The sequence below is a fragment of the Alosa alosa genome, chromosome 19 (genome assembly GCF_017589495.1).
Source record: "Alosa alosa isolate M-15738 ecotype Scorff River chromosome 19, AALO_Geno_1.1, whole genome shotgun sequence".
Taxonomy (NCBI): Eukaryota; Metazoa; Chordata; class Actinopteri; order Clupeiformes; family Clupeidae; genus Alosa; species Alosa alosa.
In genome coordinates, this window is record NC_063207.1 from 24,635,398 (window position 1) to 24,660,807 (window position 25,410).

General features: G+C 40.7%; 2 protein-coding genes across 2 annotated transcripts; one reads left to right on the forward strand and one right to left on the reverse strand.

Annotated features, from left to right (window-relative positions):
* Nucleotides 1-201: 201 nt before the first annotated feature.
* Nucleotides 202-3,573, forward strand: LOC125284175 (peptidase M20 domain-containing protein 2-like). The gene is given in 8 exon segments (XM_048227973.1): nt 202-634; nt 636-885; nt 1,121-1,269; nt 1,355-1,497; nt 1,795-1,949; nt 2,059-2,185; nt 2,475-2,582; nt 2,888-3,573. Coding segments are annotated over 8 exon segments (1,233 nt in total). The 5' UTR covers nt 202-470; the 3' UTR covers nt 3,025-3,573.
* Nucleotides 3,574-3,667: 94 nt separating this feature from the next.
* LOC125284174 (gamma-aminobutyric acid receptor subunit rho-1) lies at nt 3,668-16,607 on the reverse strand. Its single transcript, XM_048227972.1, has 10 exons — nt 15,882-16,607; nt 13,538-13,588; nt 13,326-13,432; nt 8,483-8,550; nt 8,136-8,359; nt 7,184-7,266; nt 6,936-7,076; nt 6,690-6,842; nt 4,568-4,764; nt 3,668-4,393 (listed from the first exon to the last, which is right to left on the reverse strand). Exons 1-10 carry the CDS (start codon nt 15,977-15,979, stop codon nt 4,100-4,102), a joined length of 1,416 nt encoding a protein of 471 aa, XP_048083929.1. The 5' UTR covers nt 15,980-16,607; the 3' UTR covers nt 3,668-4,099.
* Between the last annotated feature and the right edge of the window lie 8,803 nt (nt 16,608-25,410).

The following is a 25,410-nucleotide window of genomic DNA, read 5'->3' on the forward strand; positions in this document are numbered from 1 at the left end:
ATATTTTTGCTGGATAACATCGCTGATTTGGCTTCACAATATTTTTTAAAAAATAGATCTATGGGACTTAACATTGGAGCTGCTCTTCGATAGGAACGCAACCACTTGGGGCGCTGGTTTTCACTTTCCCTCCCTATTCCGAGGTGCTCTGAATGCACCATTACACTGAGTGGAGTGGATGACCGGTCCAAGATGGCGGCTCCAAATCTCGTCAGCGCTAGTAGGAAGTAGCGGTCGATGCGGCGTCTATAGAGGCTAGGCTATTATGTCTATGCGATAGCCTGCCCTATGCCAAAGAAGAAGACGAAGAGACGTTTCAATTGGCTGGAGCTAAAGAACATGTAAACATTCAACAAAACAAAATGCTGAGGTTGCATTCAGAGACCGCAAAGTTATGAAGTTATAGGCTATAGCCTACCCCAAAGTAATAGTGCTATCCATTGGGCAGCTGGTGCCAAATCGTTGGTGGCATGTCGTCTCTTGGCAATAACGTTGCTCAAAAATTGAAACAGGACATTGTCAGCATTGTGGACGAGGCAAAATTCAAACTGCAAACTCTAAGTCATGAGATATGGAGCTGTCCAGAACTCGCATACCAGGAGAAACAGTCGCATGATACGCTCATACGTTTTTTTTTCAAATGAGTCTGGATGGATTGTTGAAAGTCATTTCATTTTAGAAACAGCATTCCGAGCATCGTCGGGCCCATTCGGTGGAAAAGAAGGCGATCCAGTTGTAAATGTTGGATTTTTGTGTGAATATGACGCATTGCCAAGCATTGGTCACGCCTGCGGACACAACCTGATAGCAGAGGTCGGAGCTGCTGCAGCTCTGGGGCTAAAAAGTTCACTTGAGCGTGAGCCCAACTGTCCAGTGCGTGTAACGGTATGACAGTGCTGCCCTTTTTATTTTTAGAGGAAGAAATGTCAGTTAGTCACTTTTACAATAGTAGCCTAAATGAAACCATCGACATAGGCCTACTCTTATGGGATGATTGAGCCACGAAATTGAAATGAAAATTCCTGAATTTCATGTGTGTAGTCATTAGCCTATATTGTGCACGTGTGTGTCAGAGACATATGTATGGGTATGAGTTTGCAGTATGCTGTCTGTGTGATAGGTTACTGTACTTGGTACCCCAGCTGAGGAGGATGGAGGGGGTAAGGTGGACCTGATCCTGGCTGGTGCTTTCAAAGACATGGATGTTGTCTTCATGGCCCATCCCGCTCAGGAAGATTCATCATTTAGCCCATGCATCGCTATCACAGAGTGAGAAAGGCTAACTCTTTACATAGCAATAGTCAAAGGATTTGTGATGCACTGTAATCATAATTAGATGCTGTGTAATTTTTAGCTGCACGGTGAAGTACCACGGCAAAACCTCCCATGCGGCCGCCTACCCTTGGGAAGGGATTAACGCGCTGGATGCTGCTGTGCTGGCGTATAACAACCTTGCTGTGCTGAGGCAGCAGCTTAAGCCCGAATGGAGACTTCATGGTAAGCAGTTATCCTCTGTCCATTTCCTTTCACTTCTTATTCATTAAGTTTAGTCTTGTAGTAAATAAAGTGCTGAAATCACACCTTTTTATTTTGGAACACATTGTTGGAAGACAAGGGAATTAAAATAGTCAGTGATGGGGATTAATATAGTCAGTGATGAGGTGATGGATAATTAAATGACGTAATTTGCATAACTCAGCAGCTCCTAAATGTAATGCATCATTAAAATATTGTAAAGGACACTCATCTTGAAAATGATTTCATCCTTTCAGCATGTATTTCTCTCCTGTGTAGGTATCATCAAACATGGTGGAGAGAAGCCGAACATCATCCCAGACTACACTGAACTTGAGTTTTATCTGCGCACTCCCTTGTACAAAGATCTCTCTGAGCTCAAAGTCAAAGCAGAGGCTTGCTTCAGATCTGCCGCCCTGGCCACTGGTTGCCAAGTAAGCTGACAACTAGAAAGAGTACAGGTATATTTTGCAAGATGGCATTCACTGAAATGTGCAACAGCGCGCCTTTTAATATCTGTTTAATGATCTTTTTTTTTTGCAGGTAGAAATAACTTACCCAAATCATGCATATTCAAATATTCTTCAAAACACTACACTGGAAAACCTCTACAAAGAAAATGGAAAGGCTCTTGGAATGGAGTTTAAGGAAGTCTCAAACCATTTTGCAGGTAAGAAATGTTAAAATGTTTGCCTTAAAAACCAATCACTGTATTAAAGGAATCAACACTGTTTATAATGTGCATATATTGTCCATTTAGTTACACACAATTTATACACACTGGTTTACAGTTTATTAATTACAACATATTCAAGTATTTTATCTACATGAAATGTACACAACATTATTTTCTTCTTATGTTTCCATGTACCTGTCTTTGATATTAAGCAGAATCCTAGAATACTTTGATAGTATTTCAGTAACATCGCAATTTCTAAAGTAGACAACATTTTTGATAGGGTCCACTGACTTTGGAAACGTGTCTTTTGTGGTCCCTGGAATACACCCCTTCTTTTACATTGGATCCCAGGCTCTAAATCACACTGCACAGTACACAGAAGCTGCAGGTAATTCCGAGCCACAGTTATGTTATGGCAAGAGTGAAAGTAAACAGACAGAGCTGGATATGTTACATTTATATATTTTGGACTAGCAGTTTAAATTGTGTTTATGTTAAATTGATTAGTCAATTAATGTTAATATAGGCCATGCATTTTTATGCCAAATGGCCGAACTTGTTACCAGCTGTTGACATCGTAACACAATCATCAAAATAATAATAATAATAATAATGATAATAATATGTTGTGATGAATTTTGATTAATCACAAATCTTCTGACAAGAAATAATGAACTACCCAAAATGTCTCAGGTGCAGAGAAGGCCCAAATGTACACCCTTCGCACAGCCAAAGCATTGGCCATGACAGCTGTTGATGTCCTCTTTGGGCCAGACCTGCTTCAGAGGGTGAAGGAGGAGTTTGCCCAGGCCAAGCTGAAGCAGGAGTGAAGACTTGTGCCAGCCCACATATTAGGTAAAGGTGAGGTAAATCTTCATCTCAGACAAACCTCTCCACTCGTCCATCCTCCAATGCTTTGATAAAAACGTACTGTATTGAAATGCTCAATTTAAATTATGACAAAGGCCATGGATGCATTTTAAAGGCATAATTATAGGTTTTTCATCACATCAAAACATCACAACAGCTTTCCGAAAACGCTATATTTATTGACTACTTCTACTCTGCATAAAAAGCTTTTCAAGTGTAAAAATGCTTACCATGTTATTTTATGGATAATTGTCTGTCCATAACCACTATACATACTGATGTCTCAAACATCATTAGTGTACTGAGTAGTTGTTGGTGTATGAAAATACATGTACATGTTGCACACAAGTTTTTAAGACAATTAATTTATGGTACTAGACTGAAACATAAAATGTCTACCTGGTTTCATCAGAATGAATGAACTGACTATCTTAACAAGTGGTTTAAACAACAGAACACTTTGTCATGTATTGTATCCTGCTTCAGCATTAAAAAAATGAACATTCCCATCACAGTCTGTCAATGGCACCATTACATTAAGCCATTTCAGGTTTACTTTGCAGCCGGTTAAACAAAGTGCATTATGCACAAATGACACCACAGGTTATTTTAAAACCTGAGTTGTCGTTTTGCGTCCCACAAGCATTATACATAGATTCAGGTCCTTTATTTCTACTGACATTATATATACATAAAATAGTAAAGGTACTCCTTGAATTTAGAGAAAAAAAATAGTACAGAAAATGTGCTGTTCAAGAAGGTTTGTAATCTCTGAAGAACAGTATAGTACATTTGTAAATGTCTTCTTTTGAAATGAATAAAGAAGGCAATATATAGTAGTATTCGTCTTCAGCTGGACAGTGCTAAACGTCTTTCAAAAGTATCCAATTTTCTGGAGAGGCAAAAAAAGGATGACGTTAAGAGACTTCCCTCTCTCTTGAAGGACACAGTGTTGTTCAAAATCACGTTGTGCTCCACAGACAGCATATTTATGCACAGGACCAGGGTCCACCCCTTCCCAGGCAGAACCAATATTTACGAGTATATGGACCAGTAGATGATGTTAAAGAGGGTGTAGGCGCCAGGAAAGACCACCCTTGAGTACTTGTCTATGGCATGCGTGTCGATCCAGATGTTAATGTAGTTCCTGGAACTCTTCACCTGGCTGGTGGTCTGATTGTCCCCCAGAGTGAACTGGGCTAAAATCCTCTCCTGGCGCCCGCCATTCTCGGGCATCCCGTAGGTCCCAGTGTTGTTTGGGTCCACATCACTGTAGCTCGGGTTCATCATCATGTCATCCGGGTTTGCTATGCCACACGTACAGGGTAGCTGTAAAGCAATGCAAAATACACACTGGTTTCTGTGATCTGTGAATGCATATTTTATGGCAAAATAAATGTGGTTATGTGCAATTTCTGTGATTTTGAACAAACAAGTGAACAAACAAGCGGGTGTAAGCTGGCACTGTGTACAATAAACACTATAAACACTGTTAAATCTCACCCGATCTCTGAGTTTTCTCTCTCTCCGTTCTTGTACGGTGGATAGGTAATTCACAGCTGCGTACTCTATCACAGAAAGGAAGACGAATACAAAGCTGACCCATAGGTAAATGTCCACTGCTTTGATGTAGGAGACTCGAGGCATGGAGGCGTTGACACCAGTGATGATGGTCGACATGGTTAGCACAGTCGTTATTCCTGAGAGAAACAGCATGCATATAATGTAGAAAATAGGAAGTGAGCACAACTTTGATATTTGAGTATCATGTAGCATTCACTGCTGTTCATTAATAGTAAACAGAGGTAGATCTGAATGTCTTATGTGGATTTTGATCAAAACTAAATATAACAGCTAGATTTGTTTTACATACAGTAGCCTACCCTCCAGAATTATTGGTACCTCTGCTAAAGTTGACAAAAAATAAAAATAGCCCCGCCACAATAATTCTCATTAGGCCTGGGGTTCTTTTCAGTATGGACATTCTTCTATGTACGCCAAACACACCTAACGTGTTTCTTGCCAAAGAGCGCAATTTTCATTTAATCTGACAATAGACCACACTTCCAGACAAAATCACTGTACTATTCAGTAACTTGTGCCGCTTACATTGGTAATTAAATGACTGATCAGGCTTTTATCTGCCCTTATCATGCCCTCTAAATAATCTATTAGCAGTGAGGTCACTTTTGAAGATTTTTTGGGGGACTTGGTCCCCAAGTTGATACCTTTTTCTGTAACTCTCCCACAGTGGTTGTTTGTTATGGATTTCCCCCCTATCTTACCATCCTCCATACTGTACGTGGGGGCAAGATAAACATGGGTCTTTGTCCAAGCATGTTGGTCGCATTTCCAGTTGATTAGATCATTTTAATCATTGTTTTAACTGTAAAAACAAAGTACCTAGTTTTTATAGACATCCCCTGACTTACAAATGTCAACACACATTCTTTTTATTTAAATTTAGTGTATTCACTTGTCTTTCCGATGTTGAAAAATGACTAGAGGATTTAGCCTGTGTCACTTTATTTTCATACCTTAGTGAAGAAGAACGTCAGGAACTACTGATTAACTTAAATAAGTTGAAATTAGATTGGAAAATGCTTCTGTTAGGTTTTGTATATAACCTAGATTTTTTTAGGGGTGGCAATAATAGTGAGCAACGTGTTTTTGTTAAAAATATTTATTTCTTTATGAGATTTTCCTTTTTCTCAGAATAAATTTGCTTCCCTTCAAGGGTTGATTTTCCCTTATTGTTTTCATTGTGAGAGTACAATAAATCACCAAAAGATTATTTTTAAACGGGTTTTTAGTCAACTTTACCAAAGGTGCCAATAATTCTGGAGGGTACTGTAACAATCCTGGCATCCTGGTATAGAGGACCCTAAAAATAGTTCAGAAAACTTAAACCTGTTATATTCACATTTTCATTTTTAGCTTGTGCCATAATTGAACTATGTATACTGTAGACACAGGACACAGGCTGCAGAAAGAAGGTTAAATGGTCTGGTGATTTGAGCACAGCAGTGAAGCAGAACTAAGAACTAAATATAGGCTACCTCTTGAGCTATTGCATAGATTTGCTACACCAATGTGCAACAGCCTACACATGTAATTCTTTGTTTAAAATTGAATATGTCTACTCCAGGTTTGTGGTTTCAGATTGGTTAAGAACTTCTGTCATCAAGTGACCATGACATCTGCAAGATATACAAATCAATCCACTGGGCTCATCACTCTTTCCCATTATCACCTTGGTCTTGAAACATTTTTGAATTAGTATATTACCTTAATCATCTGAGACAAGTGCAGCCCATCTGAACTCACAGTTTTTTGTTCTCCTCAGCTGTGTCTCAGATGAATTGGCTAGCCTATGTTTTCTGGATTTGGATTTCTCCCCTTAGTTACATGTGCAGTAGTTATCTACTGTAGTTGACTATTGTCCAACATGTGAATTATTCCCATTTGTGTTCCAATTGTCTGGAATCTTTGACTCTCTTTAAAGTGTAGAATATTCTGTCATCACACAAACACAACCTATAAGTTTAGGCTTTTCCTGTACATAGCATCCGAGTATTTTGAATTGTTCACATTGGATGTTAGGATGTGCTCAGGACCATCCTACCCAGAGGTACCCTGGCAGGCACAGCTCTGCGATCGATCCAGAAGGACACCCAGGACAGCATGACCATCAGTGTTGCAGGAAAATAGGTCTGAAGCAGGAAGAAGAAGATGTGCCGTCGCAGGGTGAAATGGATGTAGAGACGATTATACCAGCCTGGGAAGGACAAGGGAAGAGTAAGGAACTATGCAGGACTCTCAGGCCCACTAGATACCAAGACTTCCTGATATTCTAGAACTTGCCGGTCACCTGTGCTGCTGTAGAAGGCTAGCTTTGTGGTGGTGTGGAACTTCTGGATAAGGAACTGGGACAGAGAGATGCGGTCATCTGTGTTCAGAGAGTCGTTGCCCTTCTTCCAGTAGAGCATGAGGTCATCATCAGTGTACGCGTCTGAAAAGAGAGAATGGAAAGCATTGAATTTCAAAGAAAAGCCATGTTGAAATAATGTAGAGGATGTTATGAATGGATAAGATGATTTAAGGGATGCTTGTCCTCACAGCTTTCGATCTCCAGTGAGCATGTTTGTGTGTCCAGAGGGAAACGACTCAGGTCCATGTTACACATAGCAGTTACTGTGACCCTAAAAGAAAAACAAAACAACATTGTTGCGAATGACAGCCTTTCACAGTGGTCCTGGCCTGGTTTTGACTGGTTGAAAAGAAATGTGTAGTTCCATGTGATGTGAGAAGAAATCCCTTGCATTTTTAAGTTGACATCACAATGAAACACACCTTTAGCTAGTATAGCCAACTGATTTTCTTTAAAAGCAGCGCATAAGCTGTCTGCTGTGTGCCTTATAATCATATTCACGCTGTGAGCGAAACGTTAACTTTCTGCGTTTATGAAATGTTTTTGGTTTGCTACAGCTTCTGTGCTCTTGACATTTGTTACAGTGTGTGACATTTGGACTGCGGTGTCCCCTCTAGCCATCAGCTGTGTGATTTTATTTCATTTAATCCGTCTGCTGAACAACATTGGCAGGAGATGACATATTTTGCTGTTTCTGTTGATCACAACATGATTTAGCCCATCTACCCTGTTTACAGGCGACATGGCACAGTTAGAGAAATGAATCCAATCCCACTTTTTACCAGAAAGTTGTTTGCGTGTGTGTATCTAAACACGAAGACAACAGCAGTCAGGCGACTGCAGACCTTTGCCCCTATATGAGGATGGCAAAGTGAAAAGAAATCCTGCTTCTGAATCCTAATCCTCTTCATCAACATCTAAAGTGAATCAGACCCTGTACTTTTACATGAGTGAATCCATACTCCATAATCCATCTGATTCTTGAATTTCCCCTAGGGATTAATAAAGTATATCTATCTATCTATCTATCTATCTATACAAAGATGGACAGACAGACTGACTTTTCTCTGTCCACCTTCTGCACATTGTTGGGGGCGAGGGTAATCATGGTGTACCATAGGACTGGTCAGGGATGTTCACCTCAGGCTGTAGAGGACATTGCCATCAGGATACACCCGAAGCATGACATTATCTGTGGTGGTGTCATGGATGAAGGATCTCTTTGAGTGGACGAAGAACATATCCGGCACCCAGATCTTCTTAACCAACCTGCTGTCAAAGGTCAAACTCTGGTTGTTGGTGCTGGGGAAAGACAGGCGTTCGTCCTTCCAGTAGTGCCTTATATAGAGGGTCATGGTGAAGTCCTGATGGAGAGTTAGATTGAAGAGAAAAGATGGTATGAGTCGGATAGCTGGCAAGAAACTTTTTACTGGGGATTTAGCATTTAGGTGTTTTTCTGATGGAAGTTAAAGTGTCATGGTACTTACCATATCAACTTCAGATATGGTGTCAAGGCTTTCAACCTGTACATCAACACCTACTGGAATAGGAGGTCCTAGCACAAGAGAAACAAGTAGCCTAATATAGAATACAAATAGAAAACAAATCTCCTAAAATGCTACAATGTCAGTAGCAATAGCGAAGAGATAAAAATATCTAGCAGAAATAATAATAATAATAATATGTTAATGTTGTTAATTTAAAAAAAAACAAAAAAACATGCGTTCTAACTTGAGGATGAACACGGTTGGTCATTGTCATATGTATATTTTCATATGCACATATACCCAGCTTTATGTCCATTGCATTTGATTCTGGAAGTTTCAGGGAAGCGGCTGGATTTGCAGTTGCTCCTGCCACAGGATTTCTGTCCTATTTTTGCCAGCACGCTTCAGCGTCTTTCGTCGGACGTAAATACAATTAGGTCACAATGGATCAAAGTTGTGGTTGCGTCTGACATCTGGATTCTCTCCAGTTTTATTTTTTGCTAAGCATCCTTTCTTTTGTTGGCAGGAGTGGGCATTGGAAATGAAGGCAAAAGAAGCCCAAAAGGGTCATTCTCGGTGTCATGTTTTCTGCAGATTAGACTCTCAGACTGATATTATTTATTTAGCGTTGTCTCTGAGCAACACACAGAAAGTGTTCCTTCCTTTTTTTCCAGGAAGAAAAGCTCAAGCCCATAATTTTCTTTGTGTGAAGGGCTCAGCACACATACTAAAGTAAACAAGGCTTGCTGTTTTTTGTGTGTATTGGCATATAGCACAAATTCTATTTCTGAATATTTTTGTGTACATATTAATATATTAATACCATGTCCAACAACCTGCTTGCCATTTTGTTTTCATCATGCTTTCAGAACTGACCATATTTGTCACATGTTATCTGTACATTTGAAATGTGCTGCACACAACACATCTGGAGTCTGTGCAAACACACAGGATCATGAGGGGCTGTATTCTAATCCTCGGCTTTGTAAAGCCCCGGCCAGCAGACCTCTACTGCATTATCATGAAACCAGCAAACAAATCGAGAATGCTCTGCTCGCCCAGAGCACGTTCCAACGGCATGAGGAACATTTGTGTCATTAAATGTTCCCGGGAGTTAAATCTAGTGACACTAGTGACCCTTCGGTCACTCTTAGGGTAGTGCCAGTGTTCTTTTTTTCTTCTTTTGCTTTATCCTCCTGACCACTTGCTGCATCTGTTTATCCCTCTATCTCTCCCGTCTATTGTCTGTCTATCCATTCTGTACATTCATCCATCCATCATGTCATAATTCCACTCATCCATGATGAATGATGTGGTGGTGAAATTAAAATTATGCTGACCTTCCATCAAGAGAATAAGACCCCAAAGGTTTTATATGTGTAATACGCAATTGTTCATGTCAGTATACTGCCATTCCTATTGGTTTCTGTTTGCTCATTCACATTCTGTTCTGTCTTCTTCTATTTGTCTCATTACTGTCTCATAGGACAAACATCATCAGGATGGAACATTTTTTTACACGATGTTAACATGTCCACAAAACATTAACAGCATAATAATTAAACAATATTTGTTAATTACTCCAATATGTATTACGAAATTCACTTATTCATTCAAATTCATTTATTTCTATACATATTTTTCCTCCAGTGGGGATAATTGGGGGAATTATTTGCATAAGAGTGTTAGAGATTATTACTTTTGGAATGGGCTACATCTGTAGCAATAAGTATTTGAAAGGCATCAAGTGAATGCATAGAACCAAATAGACCCACACTGCCTGACAGATATCAGACGACAGGTTTGAGGAGACATCTTGTACATTTCATTTTTTTTCTGTTTGATCATTGTAGGACACCTGAGTTGTTGCTCAGTTTGGAATGTTATTAGGTTAACATTGCATAAGATCATACAGTTAAGGCAGTCAGTAAATGATTTGTAGGCATTATTTACTTCTGTCTGCAATTATGATCTCGGTTGCCATACATCTGTGTAGGTCAGTAACTTTAGTAAGTTGCTTTCCCTTCCCCTCCCCTCCTTGGGCATTACCACACTTTTATGGATGTTCTCTCATCTCAAATCTCAAATTGACTGAAAAAGACTGAACAAGTGTAGTTTGATTTAACTCTGAATTCCCTTCCAATTTGAAACTCATTCAGTGCCCACAAGCATCACAAATTGTTTTTATTAGACATACAAGACCAAGACAAGACCACTGGACTGGTGGTTAGCCGTATTATTATGACCGCCGTGCAGCGACAGTCAGATTTTTTTTTTTTCGCATGTCCAAATTTCCGTCAAGGATTCCCGGGACACTGAAAAACCGGGGTAGACGAAACTTGGTGGGCATGTAACCCCATATGGATAGCATGGAACCATCGTTTTTCATTTTGATCTGTAGCCCCCCCGCTGGACTGCACCCCCCGAAAGGAGGGTAGGGCAGACACAGTTTTCTGTGAATATCTCGAGAACCGTAGGGTTTAGGAGGACCATTTTTTTTGTATGTTGATCTCAAGGGGCCATGTCAACCCATTCCATAACCACTCATTTCATGTATAAGCCACCTAGTTAAACACAAAAAGTAAAAATGAGGTGTTGTAATCGCAGGTATCTGTGACCTAGCATAGTCAAAACTGCACGAAATTGGAAGTGTAGGATCATTATGACACCCTCTGAATGCACGCCAAGTTTCGTGGAATTCCGTTCATGGGGGGCCACACAATAAATTAATTTATGTTACTATACACCAACTGGCCTGTAGGTGGCGGAGACAGTTTTCTGTGAATATCTCGAGAACCGTGGGGCCTAGGAGGTCCACCTTTTTTGTATGTTGGTCTTAAGGGGGCATGTCAACCCATCCCATTACCACTTATTTCATGTATAGCACCACCTAGTTAAAAATTAAAAAGCAAAAACTTTGGTGTTTTCATCACAATATCTCTGGCTGACATAGTCAAAACTGCACGAAATTGAAAGTGTAGGATCATTATGACACCCTCCGAATGCATGCCAAGTTTGTGGGGGCCTTACAATAAAATAATTTATGTGTACATTTAGTGACCATACACCAACAAGGATTCCCGGTACACTGAAAGGCCGGGGTACACGAAATTTGGTGGGCATGTAACCCCACATGGATAGCATGGAACCATCGTTTTTCGTTTTGATCTGTAGCCTCCCCGCTGTACTGGACCCCCCGAAAGGAGGGTAGGGCAGACACAGTTTTCTGTGAATATCTTGAGAACCGTAGGGCCTAGGATGACCTATTTTTTCTGTATGTTTGCCTCCAGGGGTCATGTTAACCCATTCCATGTGCACACATGTGCATAAACAGATACACACGCACACACATACATTCACAGTAATCACCGTATGACACATACTCACACAGTAGACATGCACGCATGCATGCACATGCACAAACACACATACGCAGGCAAACACACAAGCATGCACACACACACACACACACACCCACACACATAAACATAAACGTGTACACGCACACATGCACACAATTCAAGAATTTCTCAGAATTATGAACAGGCAAGATGGGGGGTGGGGTTGTATAAAATGAATTTTACATGTGAAATCTATGAACTAATCATGTTTTGGTACTTGTTGTCTAGCAGATACCAATGAGAATTGAGTGTGGATAATGCAATTTAGGGAGACAGTTAGAATCATATAGGCCTTTCAGCGTGATTTATTTTTGTGGAAAAAATGGGCTGGACTACCCTGGAAATCCAGAGTTCTCACGAGAGCACAATTTGAATTGTGCCCGCAAGATACTCTGGTCACGAGCAATGATCCAAATTTCTTCTATCTCTCGAGCGAGAGGGACCAATCAAATCGGTGTAGGCGGGACAAAGGCGAGCTACACTGATGACTGACACTGATGAATTGTTGTGATTGGTCGTAGCGTTATCCAACTGCATGCAGTGAGAGTTTCAAATGCATGCTTGGTGCCGCCCCTCGAATTGGGCCATTTTCATTACTCGTGTCCATTAATCTGAAAGATTCCAGGGTCTGGTTTACCAGGCTAGGGCTGGACTGGGCGGCGGTCATATTTTGTACCGGGCGGCGGTACATCTAGTTACCAACAATATTAGGATTTCCCATCCATAGGCAAGACACAACCCCCCTTTATGCAACTTCAAAGCAAAGAGGACCAGTTTGGTTGTGTAATTGTAAATACGATCATGGTTTAGGTGTCCATGTTGACACATAGCCAAAGGCAAGGTGTTTTTGTAGGCTGCTTGCCGTTGTTCACAAGCCATATTTTGAGTTCTTCAGTGACAGGGTATTTAGACCGGGCAGATACGGGACTGAACAGATATACTAATATGTCCTGATAGATGCACTTCTAACAACACAACACACCTAACTTGCACTTACCATTCACTTCCCTTTCTTCTCTCCTCTACCTCCTTCTAGCACCTTCTCATTCAACTTTGACTACTTCTTAAACCTTCTGCACTCTTTACCTCTGGTAATAGTATTGATTAATGTAGTGTTAATTGCTACCTAAGGTCTCTGCATTGTAACTTGAATGTTATTTCTCATTTTTGTTGCTTTGGATAACAATGTCTGTTAAATGAATAAATGTAAACAGAAACAACTTGGCAGTGAAGTACCAGTATTTCAAATCAACAACACATGGATCACACAATCTATAGATTGATGGAATAATTGGGCACGGTAGAAATTGCACGTTGCAGTTGCATGCATGTTGCACAATTGCATGCATTGCCGTTTTAATGGCATTTATTCTGTGCAGTAGCTGCATTGCATATGCCAGTGTGATACCTGTCACAGAAATATTACAGTAATGTGACATTACCTCCAAATGCTGGTCGCATAGTGAAGTCATGGTCGTCTATTCTTAACAGTTGTTCCGACTTTGTCACAGGTGATTTTGTCATATCTGGACTCCTTCTGAAGATTGGGCTGACAAATAAAAAGAACAATTAAAAAAAAAATCTGAACAAAACTTTAAAAACTTGAATAGATCATTTGATTTCATTCATGATTCAGAGAGAATGAGAATCTGACCTGCCGGGTTTGTGAGGAACTGCTTCTATTTTCGATGTCTCTCTTCTTAATCTGTAGATCAGAATCAGAGGGGAGAAAGATTACTTTTGGCAACCACCTGAGTAACTTAACACAAGTTTCCAATAGTTTTCAGACTTTTCAACGTAAATGTAAACGTTCAAAAAATGTTTTGTCATGTTGTGTTGAGACAAACAACTTGCAGCTTCTGCCTCCACAGTCTCTCCTCAAGGCAAATACATAATATGAACGGAAATAGAATTATCATTCAATTTTTTTACATATGTTGACTGACAGTAAATCTAATGCTTGAATATTGTGTTCCCACTCGTAATATTTGGTTGGTCTTTTGAGTTAATTTGAGCAGTATGGATTTCATCCTCTTGGATGCTTGTGTGTATATGATATTATATGTCTAAAGGCAGCCAATGATGATTCTTTAGGCTTATATTCAAATGCCACATAGCAGACCTGTTGAACATGAAGCTTTTCATCCTACTCCATTTGAATCTATATCAGCCAACATTTTAGGCCGATTAAGTTTTTTCTCCTCTCATCAGGATATTTTAGGCCGATTAGTTTTAATTTTTTATCTTCATGTGTTGGTCATACATATATGACAGATGTTCTCACAGAAATGTGACATTGCCCTGTCATTTTTTGGTGACCATAATGGGTTTTGTAAAGGCCCCTTAGAAATGGCCATTATTGTGAGCCATCCTTCATACTTCCAGAGGCATTTTGGTCCCATGCAAGAGGCAATGCTAGCTGGCTTGTCTTTTGTTAGCGAGTGCTAAGTAGGTCACCGTAGATGAATTTGAAAACCCAAAATGGATTAATGTTGGCACAAAAGAGTGAGAGCACGCATTGACTCGCGGGCACACTGCGTGGTCACTGTGGCACAAAGTGACATTTGATATTATCTACCGTGACAATGGCGGGGCGCTAGGCCAGAGTGGGCTTGATGGCTGCTACTCCTCTCTGTCCTCCCCAGCAGCTGGTTGCTAATCCGCTTGGCAGAAAGGTCTTTTCAATCCTTTTCCCTGGCCCAGAGAACAGACTGTCTGTCTGCCTGAATCCCTGTGTTTCCTTCACGTTCCACGCCACTGCGAAACGCCACAGGTCACGGTCACGTGACCTGTGATGGTATTTGACGCTCTGCAATGTTTTGCGTCGAGCGTTGGCATCTAGGCGGACAGACTGGGCCGCATAGGTTTCAAAGTCAGGGAAGGCCAACAGTTTATTATTGTTTTGGCTATACTCCATTGTTTATGCCTTTGCTGCCAGAATCCCATCTGAATGTAGAACATCATACCCTCAGTCACCTATTCTGTTAAGTTTACAGTGGGAAAACCCTTTACATTGGGGAACATCAACTGCTTGGACAGGCCTCCTGGACATGTCAGCAAGGTTCACTCGTGTTTGGTTTTTAGTTCTGTCTACTCTAAAACTACGTCACATTCCCCATCACATGTACCATATGCTGTCTCATTACTACATCTTAGCAGGATTATGTGAGAGGAGCCATTAGGGCACATTAAGAAACCATGAGTCGCTCAGCGTTGGCAACGGTATCAATTGTATCATGTAATTTGAGTGTGGGGGATTTTGGAGTCTGGTAATGAGTTTTGGCCTAAATGGCAGCATGTTGATACTATTAAAAAGGAATATGAGAGCAGTCATGACTGAACTGGTTTGGCACAGAGAAGTAGTTCAGTGGTTGTTATGTGACTGTCTGACATGTTGACTTACAATGCCTGTGAAATTGAGAATAGTTTTGTTAGGTTTTTAACTCTGGTTTTGAGTCTGTTAAGATATATCTTCAGCCTGTTTCTTTTTCAAGGAACTAATATGTAGTGCCAGTGTATTCTCTTATGAATTTGCAGCTCACCCAGATCAAAGCAACATCTGTATGCCGCTCTGGAACTAAAGTAGGTCTCTATTTGTATGCACAAAAGGATTTCCTTTACATATTACGGTTCTCTGTTATGCCCTAAGAGAATCCACAGTAATGGGACAGGGTTCACCTCGTAACCTCTATGTACAGCAGATGAGCTCTGCACAGCTCATCACAGTAGGACAAATCAAGCTCACAATGCCAAATCAGTTTGAATATTTTCGGACGTGACAACCATTGATTCGGCTAACTGGAACATTAAAACTGGAAGTTCACTTTATTTCTGGGAGCTACACGTTTTTTGAAAAAGATTACTGTTTACAAAAAACAACCTCAAATGACTCTTGTTTGCAACAGAACCAGGTCAACACAGTGTAAGCCTCCTCACAAGCAACTTTTGTGTATGTCCTGTCCAAGTGTGGTGCCTAGGCAACAAGATGGTCACTCTACCTGCTTTGTCTGAAGGTATCCGGCTTATGGTCCCTGTGACGCGCGGTGACTCCCAGCAGACACACACAGATCAGCACAAGGACAGCCTCCATCTGCATGATGCCCCTACCCCACACGGAGTGTCAAAAGAGACACCAAAAAAAAAGCACACGCTCTCAAGCACACACAAGACAGAAGAAGAAAAAAAAGAGTCCTCAGAGTCCGAATCCACAGGGCGCACCGGCGAAAACAGCTCCCAGGTCCAGAGACATTCTCTTCAGCTGCGCTGCACCACATCCAGCCTGAGCGGCATCTCTCTCTCACTCTCTCTTCGCCTCTCTCTCTCTCTCTCTCTCTCTCTCTCTCTCTCTCTCTCTCTCTCTCTCTCACTCAGTCGTCACGCTCTGTAAACATCCCTCAGTGGTTAATCTCCACGGTGGGGGGAGAGGGAAAAAAAAAGCAATTTTGACTAAACCCGCAAATCCCCCGGCGTCAGATGGCACAGATTTGATCCCTCCAGTGGTGAATGTGCAGCGTTCCACGGCAGCAACAGCAGCAGTAGCATCAGCAGTGGCGGTGGCGGCGGCAGCAGCAGTACCGCCCCGCACCAATCCCCGTAATGACACAGCTGGGATGCCTTCAGCCTCTGGAGGTCAGGCCTGGAGATTCCACGGAGACAGTCATATTGTCGTGACCGGAGGCCATGCAGCCTGATCCCCCCGGGCAGCGGTGCTCATCTGCGAGAAGTCTCTGAGAAGACAACGCCCCTGGAAAACACCCCCACCCTCACTCCTTTCTTTTTTTCCTTAGCCATCTGTATCTTGACGTTTTGCAAGGACAGTTTGATTTACCAATCAATGTGTCTACATATCAAAGAAATGAGCGGTTCATACTGTAACATTAGAAAGGATTTTTTTTTCTTGGTTGAGACAGACGAGCTATGAAAAACTATTAAAAATCTGATGACATTTTCCATTGGCCCCATTGTTTTTCCAGGCTAAACAGTTGGATTATGAGATCATGAAATTGGGTTAGTTCCACGTGAGTCAATTTTAAAATTGGTGTAAGTAACGCACGGCATTGTTGATGTTTGATATTTTTGGCATATTTTGGATTTCCGCTTCTGATGACCTATTTATAGTGAAGGGATAGAGGTAGTTGGGAATGTTTATCACTGACTCATGGGTCATGTGTCATCATCACGCACAGAGGTACATGGGAACACATCCTCTGAATAGTAATGGGGATGTACTGAATAAAAGCTGCTTAATTACTGGCACTCAAACACTTTATGTTGTCTCTGGAAGCTTTTTAAAATTATTTTCTTCATATTCGTTTTTATAGAGATCATAGAGAGCCCTCACTCTCTTGTTGCTGTCATGCCAAATACCATAAATAAACATCTCACATGCAGTGGGTAATCAGTTAGAACAGTGTTTCTCTAAGTGTGGTCCAGGGACCACTGGTGGTCCACCAGCTATCCCGAGTGGTCAGCGAGCAGACATGGTAAAATGTAATAGATGAGTAACTTGCAATATTGAACCAACTTGTATGTAAATCCAAACAGTTCTGGAACACTGTCTATGTAAGATATGCCAGTTTAAATCATATGAATCTTCTGACACAATAAGCAAAGTGCAAAGACAATAAGCAAGGTGGTTCAGTGAGTAGGCCTATTGTGTAGGCTAATATACTGTTGAAGTAGGTCTAATCTTTTTTTTTTTTGCTATAGGTGGTCCGTGTGTTTCTTTTTTATTGGTTAAATGGTCCTTCGTCTGAAAAAGTTTGAGAAACACTGAGTTAGAAAATATGGCAAAGTGGCCACATTAAACAATAAACTGTTGAGCTTCTTTTGCACTTTGTTTAATTTCCACACTGCAGTCAGAAATTACAGTCAGGTGAAACGTGAGAGCACCCCACTTCTGTCTCTGTTTCACTTTTACTGTTCTTACACTTAACTTGCAAGCCGTTCTAGATGCAACCCTCTTCAAATGTAGCTGAAAGTGGCAGGACTAATAAGAAAACCAAAACCCCAGAGTTGTACATGCTGCACATTGCATGTCCATCATTTCCCTAGGCAGACATGTCTCAAGTGTACTGGATAAGAACTGACTGCACATTTAAATGGCCAAACTAATGTAGTTGCTGGATACCCCTCTGCTTCATAATCAGTTCTCTGGTGTCTTGCCTGTGTGTGCCATCTACTGGGGATTTGACAGGATGCCTCAGCTCTAAGTAAGCAATGGGAATTCTGCTGCCTTATTGACAACAGTGTGTTAGAGTCATGTTTGTGACCTTACACAGATACAGTACTAGTTTCTGCTCTTTGTGGAACAATACATATGGCATTACACACACTCCATCTGTGAACTGAACAGCTGACTTTTATATCTGATATAACAGGAACTATGCATGTTTTATTGTGTGTATGTGTGTGTGTTTCCAGCCCTTGCATCACTGTCCTAGTTGCACTCCATAGTGACCATGACGACATGGGGATGAAGTGGTGTAACCATTTGTTATTTACTTTCTTGGAAAAGTACATGATGAATACACAGGTGAGTGGTGTCATCCCATGCCATAAATCACCTTAAGGCAGTACATTTGTTTAAACTAGGTGAAGAGTCACCTTCTACCCAACCTAAAGTTTTCCAGTTGTTGAAGACATATCAGATCAAATCTGCTATGCATGCATCCAACTGTTTTGTAATGGGGTACTCTGAAAAAAAAACTATTCATACCTTAAATGTATACAGGAAATCACATGGAATAATACGAATTGGCTTAAATCAAATTAATTAATAATTACAAATGAATGAATAATTAATAGGCTACATGTAAATGTCGTAATCACTTTCTCTTGCATTTTTGCATGTATGGGTGTATACTGGATATTTCTCGAAACAGTTCTGTGTACTGTGTAGCTGACCTAAAACAGACATGCAAAGTACCTTTTTAGACCGTTGTAAGCTCAGAGCACCATTTTTGTTAATAGGACAAGTCTCATACAGTGCTTGCATATGAGGTGTCAATTTCTGGTTTTGCTCATTTCCAGAAGTGTAGTTGCACTTTGGAAGTCACTGGATCTTGTGTGTGTGGTCAGAACTTGATTTCAAAGGCCTCGAATTTGAAATTCTAATAAAGTTAATGTCAGTTCCATGTCATGTCATTCCAATTACACCTCAGAAACAGAAAACCCTCAACACATCCACCCATCTCATGCAATTTTACATATCACCACAGGATGGCGGACATGCTTAAGTTACACCAGAGCCGTAGACAGAAACGACTCTGGCTTACACTGTCTCCTGTTGCCTGCAAAAGATATCTTCCAGCTTTAGTGTATATTGCAAGACATTTTGTTCATTTATAATAGAAAGAGTTAATGAAGTCAATCACTAACGACTATCTGAACCATCTTCCCATAAACTGGTGTGGTTTTATAGTCAGATCAATTCCAAATTGAGTCCTGATTGACCTGTAGATGACTTCATCCCTCCAGCTGTCTGCTGAATTTGTTTGCTGCTTTCCTTTTCCATGCTTCTTAAGCTGACTAGTCAATTATGTGTCTGGTCTGCTGTTAATTACTCGCCAGCTGAGGAGTGTCTTGCAGAGATTTGGAAAATCAATCTTTTTCATTGGACTAGGTGATGTAACCTTGCGGCCCCTCTCGCGCCGTGCTAACCTACATTTAGCCCTCGCTGCTACATCAACCCAGAGAGAGCCTGGTTCATTTGAAAATATTCACTCTATTGTTAGTCTAGTGAACTGCCTGCAGGAATATAGGGTTCAGCTCAGTTCAAAGAAAGTTTTTTTTTCTTTGAGTGGATTTAAAATTTGAGGCCTAATAGATGTTTTCTCTCCCGCCTGAGTGCCACTTGGCAATGCTCAAGAAATTGTAATGCTTGGTTGTAACCTCACAGCTCAAAGCAGAGGCGTTGTGAGGTAACAAAGCCCAGAGGTGTTGGCTCCATGTCTCTCTCATTCATGGCAATTAGTGACACCGCAGCATTGGAATTGAGGAAGTAATGAAAATACACTTTTTTGTAGGAGAAGCTGACATGAGGACAGCATTTTCAGACTGCCAGTAGAAGCAGGAATCAACTTCCGTTAGCTGGAAAGGGGGGAGACATATGTTACTTATGATTGGTCTGGTCAGGCAAGTTACGTTGTTCAGCCCCAAAACATTACACATTCACACAGTTTAAGACCATTACTAGTCCTCACAAACAATTTGATCATTATTTGCTGTATATTTACACTGCCTCATGTCTGCTTCAGCACTTCTGCAATGTTCTATGTCATTTCAGGCTAGCATTTAATCATGCATTTATACAGGCTTGCATTTAATCATGATATCCTTATGATTTTTCTCATCTAAAATATCCTATTTAATGCAAGACTGCGGGATTCCCCTTATCCATAGGAGATGCACTCTAAATCATGTGTCATCCATAGGAGATGCACTCTAAATCATGTGTCATCCATAGTGGGACACTCTAAATTATGTCTTATCCATAGGGGGGCACTCTAATGATAAGAGGCATGAGATTCTGCTCCAGACTTCAGCCATTTGGCAGCTGCTTGCTGGACACATGTTCATTGCTCTTTGGTGACTCACTTGTGACCAGGGTCCCCAGTGGCATATATGTTCAGTAATTAAAAGAGTTGAACATTCCAGGATATCTAATATGATATGCATGCCTGCATAATTTGTAGCTCTATTCAGTGATCTCCATCAGTGAAAGCCATCTCTCATTCTCTCAGTCAGTAGATAATGAAGTCTCTTGCTTTTTGTTTAACTGAATCTCCCACTGATGCAGTTTACCTCTCATTGTGCAATGAGACAGTAATTGGCCAGGGCAATAACCTGCGCCGCCAATCTAACAGTGTGTGGCATTTATGTAATTGACCAGAAACAGTGTTTTTTGGGCTGTTTTATACAGGGATTGGGCCAGGTCCCATTTCCATAGTAAAAAAAAATGTTCCTGCTCACATTTGTGAGATTTACCATGAAAGCAGTCTCTGGGTGTTAGATGAGCTGACTTTTTCAGGCCCATGAGATGCCATTAATAAGCCAGGCTGTGTACCTGCTCTGTCACTGGCTGGTTCATTCCCCTCTGTTGTGCTCAAACTCCACCATAGGGGCTTGATTCACTGGACTAGTGTGAGATTTGAACAGGCCTGGTGTCCATGGGTATGTGCTAACTGTGGCGTAGTTAATAGTCAGACAACATTGGACAAATGTTTCATTTAATCTAACACTCTTCTGAGGGCATCAGCTTTGCTGGCCTGTGTTGCAAATTAGTGAGATGAAGACAGTGTTCAACAAGACCATTGTATTTTTAATGCATTTTTATAGATTTTAAGATCAACAATTGAGGAATTTTCAGTAAGTTAGTGACTTTGATATGTGATGCAAGCAAGAGTCTCCCAGTTACCTTTTTCATTTGCTAATTAAATGCAGGAGTAAAACAAAAGTATTTTAAATACAAAGTGGCCCTAGGGCAATGACATTGCCCGCTGTAATTAATGTGTTTTTATTCTAATCAAATTTTCTTGACCTTTTCTTTGACGATGCCCCTCACTGTTTTTATGAGATCATAAAAGTTAACAACCTGAACATGGATAGTGCAAAGAAAACATGCTTACATAGGACATGTTGTTTGACCCCTCTTGTGGCATTCTATAGCTTATGTAGTGCAATCATGTCATATTTCATTGTGCATTTCAGGGGCACTTTTGGTGAACAGTCTATTGATTTCTACTTTAATTTATAATCACTTACATTTCATACACACTTTTCACAACTTCTCACAATTAATAGTAATTGTAGTATTTGTTTTCTTTTTGGATTTCCGATCTAGACTTTTCATAGGTTTCTGTATGGTATCTTGTCGTTCTGAAAAGTGAAGAGTTTAAATTTGCTCTGTTAGTGTAGTTCCTGTTCTTCCGCTTTTTGCAGGGTTGAAGGTAGAGTTGATACAGTGTTGATAAAGCAAAGAACATGTTCGATTTAAGTCTTACTTGCTTTGGTACAATCATGTTGTAAGACACTAAACATTCTACAACACATAAAATCATTTCACATAAAGTCACTCAACTTTAAATCAATAATGCAATCTTGAATCACATTTCAAGACAGATGGAGGGAGAGAGAAAGAGTGAGAGAGAGAAAGAGAGAGAGGTTTTCCAATTTGACCCATGTGCACCGTCAGGTACGCATCTTGTATAGCGAGGGTTTTTTTCCGCCTGGTATTACAGAAGACTGCTTAGTACTGACTCTTGCTCTCGGAGTTAGCCCGAGCTCAGCGGACTGTGTGAATTATTCACGGCCCAGCGGCCCCTCTCTCCTCTTCGACAGGAGAAAGTGAGACAGAGGATGATTGCTTGGCTGGAGAGAGACGAGCACCAAAGCCTCCTTTCCCCAAAACTTCACCTCAACAGAACTCAGACCTTCAGAAACAAACAAAAAGATAAACTCTTAACTAGCATCAATGGCAACAATAATAATTGCACTAATGAAATCAGTTAATCAATTAATGTAAAAAAATAAGCACTTCAAATAACTTTTCTTACAATTTGTCTCATTGTGTGTACTCTTATTCTAGGTCCGCATGCACAAATGCTCACTACAGGGAGGGAATCCAATCTTTGTTGGACTCTATGCAAATGACCTCCAAATGAATTTGTCTGAGCACATGCTCTCCTGAGATGCAATGCCTGACATTTCTCGAGTGTGAAGTACACTGTGGGTCTTTGCCCTTTCCTCTTACGTTGTGTCAGGGCCATAAAGCCTGAGATTTAACCGAATCAACCTGAAGGTTACAGGACTGGATTGTGAAAGGCCATAATTGCAATTGGCAGCCAGAGGAAGCCTCGAGTCAGGCTTTCTGGAAACAACAAAAGCAATGGAGCATTTACATTCAAAATCAATAGCCATTAATGCAGTCATGCCGTGGTGTAGTATAACGAGGCCAACATGATTGCTGAGAAAACAGTAAGCCACGGCCTCTTTAACATGCTCCTTTATATTTGAAAACAGAGGTTTTGCTATAGGCTAGCCATTATAATATGACATGTTCATTTATAGCCATGTTCAGAAAGAACAAATGCTTGGCCAGTTTATCTTACATGGCCGACCAAAAAACTGTGTGCAGATGGACTTCAGCAGGGAAACTGAACTTGCTTCTAAAAGGTTGAGAATGCCCATGCTGTGACAGAGCGCTTCCTGTGTCAAGCCAAGCCTGTTGCATGCCAGTCCTGGCTAAACCCAAGATGATTCTTCAGATTGGTAGTACACAGCATGTGTTATGAACAGTCTGCATGCTATACGTTTTACTTTGAAAGCATGGACCACTGTGCACATTTTGTGGTTATTGACTGGTTTTTAGCAGACTCACACTGGTGGGTTCAGGAATCGAACCCCATTGGTGGATTATTGGTGAATATGAGACAGACAGACACACCCAGGGAGCAAGCTTGTGAAATATCTTGCGGGGCTGAGAACTAACTCATCCCACAGGTATTTGACTGGTATTTGACCCAATTCAGTCCACCTTATTCATTTTCCAACTTTTGCAAATGTTGTGTATTCGATAATCAAAGATTTATAATATCTCATAGATTTATAATATCTCAGCTACTTTAACCTATTGTGTAGTTACAGATGACATTATCTAATTCTATAGGAGCTGTTTGGACCTTCTCGCACAGAACCAGTGTCGTATGCACAACCATCATTTGGAAGATTAGGAATAAGCTTATTGATTGTAATGAGATATTATGCACTCATACCCTTCATCTAAAATAAAACAAATATGGTGGATACCAGTTTATGGGTGTGGGGAGTTTTTAGTAGCCAAAGGCCCCAGTTGGCCCCTCTCACCTCATTACAGTGGAGTCTGTTGTTCAGAGTAGGAACATCCCTCACCTGACAACCTTAGTCTGACCTCTGGTCGCAGTGACATGCTATGAAGACTTAATCATAGAGCGACTTTGAAGTCTCTGCCTTAACAAAGCCATCACGTTCCAACCGTACAAATTCTGTTTCTTGGGTTAATTCCCTTAAGGTTTCTTTCAGATCAAAAGCGAATTTCAGGTATTTTTCCAAAACAGTTTTCAACAGCTCCTTTTTTTCTGTTCCCAGTCACGATTAAGGGAGGGAACATCTGTTGGCCCTCATTTGTTTTCAAAACTGGATAAATCATCCATGAAATATTATTTCCTTTGATAAATATGTCCTGGAGGGGGGTTCCCATCATTACTATACGTACACAGTTTTTTTTCCTGCATTTTTCTCAGCATCTCTTGAAGGGGATGTTTATGCACACACTAGCACCGACACACACACACACACACACACACAAACATGCATGTACCTACCACACACCTTTCATTGGAGATCTCACTCCCATGAAAAAGCTCCTATCAGGAGCACAGCTTAGTTTGAGCTTCTTTTAGGTTATCAATTATAGTATATATACTTATATTAATTTCCTGATGTCGTATTATTATTGAATCATAATGTCACAAAGATGTTCCATATTTTTGAGTGCAGCATGCTAGCCTTGATTGTGCAAACACATTCTGCATAATTGAGTTGTCAATCTTTACGAGGACCAAGCATATGAATATTTAGTCATAGTTAAAGGCCAGAAGAATGCACTGACAGGATAATTGGGTCCCATGGGGTAAAAAAGTACTAGACAAAACAGTACTAAAACAGTCCATAAAACTATTTTCTTGTGACAGGTAACAACATGATGCAACAAGCTTTGCAGCTCTTCAGAATAATCTAAACTGTTTTATAGTGCTGCATGAATTCATGGGTGTGCCACCACAAAAGGAAATTATGTTTCCATTGCTGTTTGTTCCACAAGAGACGTTACATTTTCATTGCTGTTTGTTTGGTTGTCAGCAGGTGGAGGTATGTAGCCTGAGCCAATCCGCTAAATTTCTATATTGATCTGTCTCTTGGGGCAGAACCAAGAATTTTGTTTCACTTACTTTCATTTTGTGAGAGAGAGGCTGAGTGAGGTCTATACTCCAGGTGCCTTTCTAGTACCGAGAATTGTTTCAAGTGAATCTTGAATTCCTTACATCTTTAGATACAGCTGAGATCAGATACAGCCCACCTCACAAAGGGTACCACCTCATACTGCCTCAGCATCCTCTCGCTTCACTAAAATCTTTTCATTCACATCCATGTCTGATATCATATATGAGATATACTGTAAGACTGTGACATTTAATAGGCAGAGTGACTCACCTGGGGTGGAGGAGCTGGTGACATTTTAGCAATGCAATTACCCTGTGTGTCAGCCAGCCAGCATAAAGCCAGCTGTCCCTTCATGTTGCTGTGCTAATTAAGAGACATGGACTGTTACTAAGGCATTTAACAAGCTGCTCATTCAGGCAGTATATGTAAATGCTTGGATGCCATCTTGTAGCTTGATGAGCTCCATTGAAGGCGGTCATGGTGAATTATTTGTAGTGAACAAGGATCAGAATATATGGTGCGTAGGGCGAAGGACTAGGAGACCGCTGA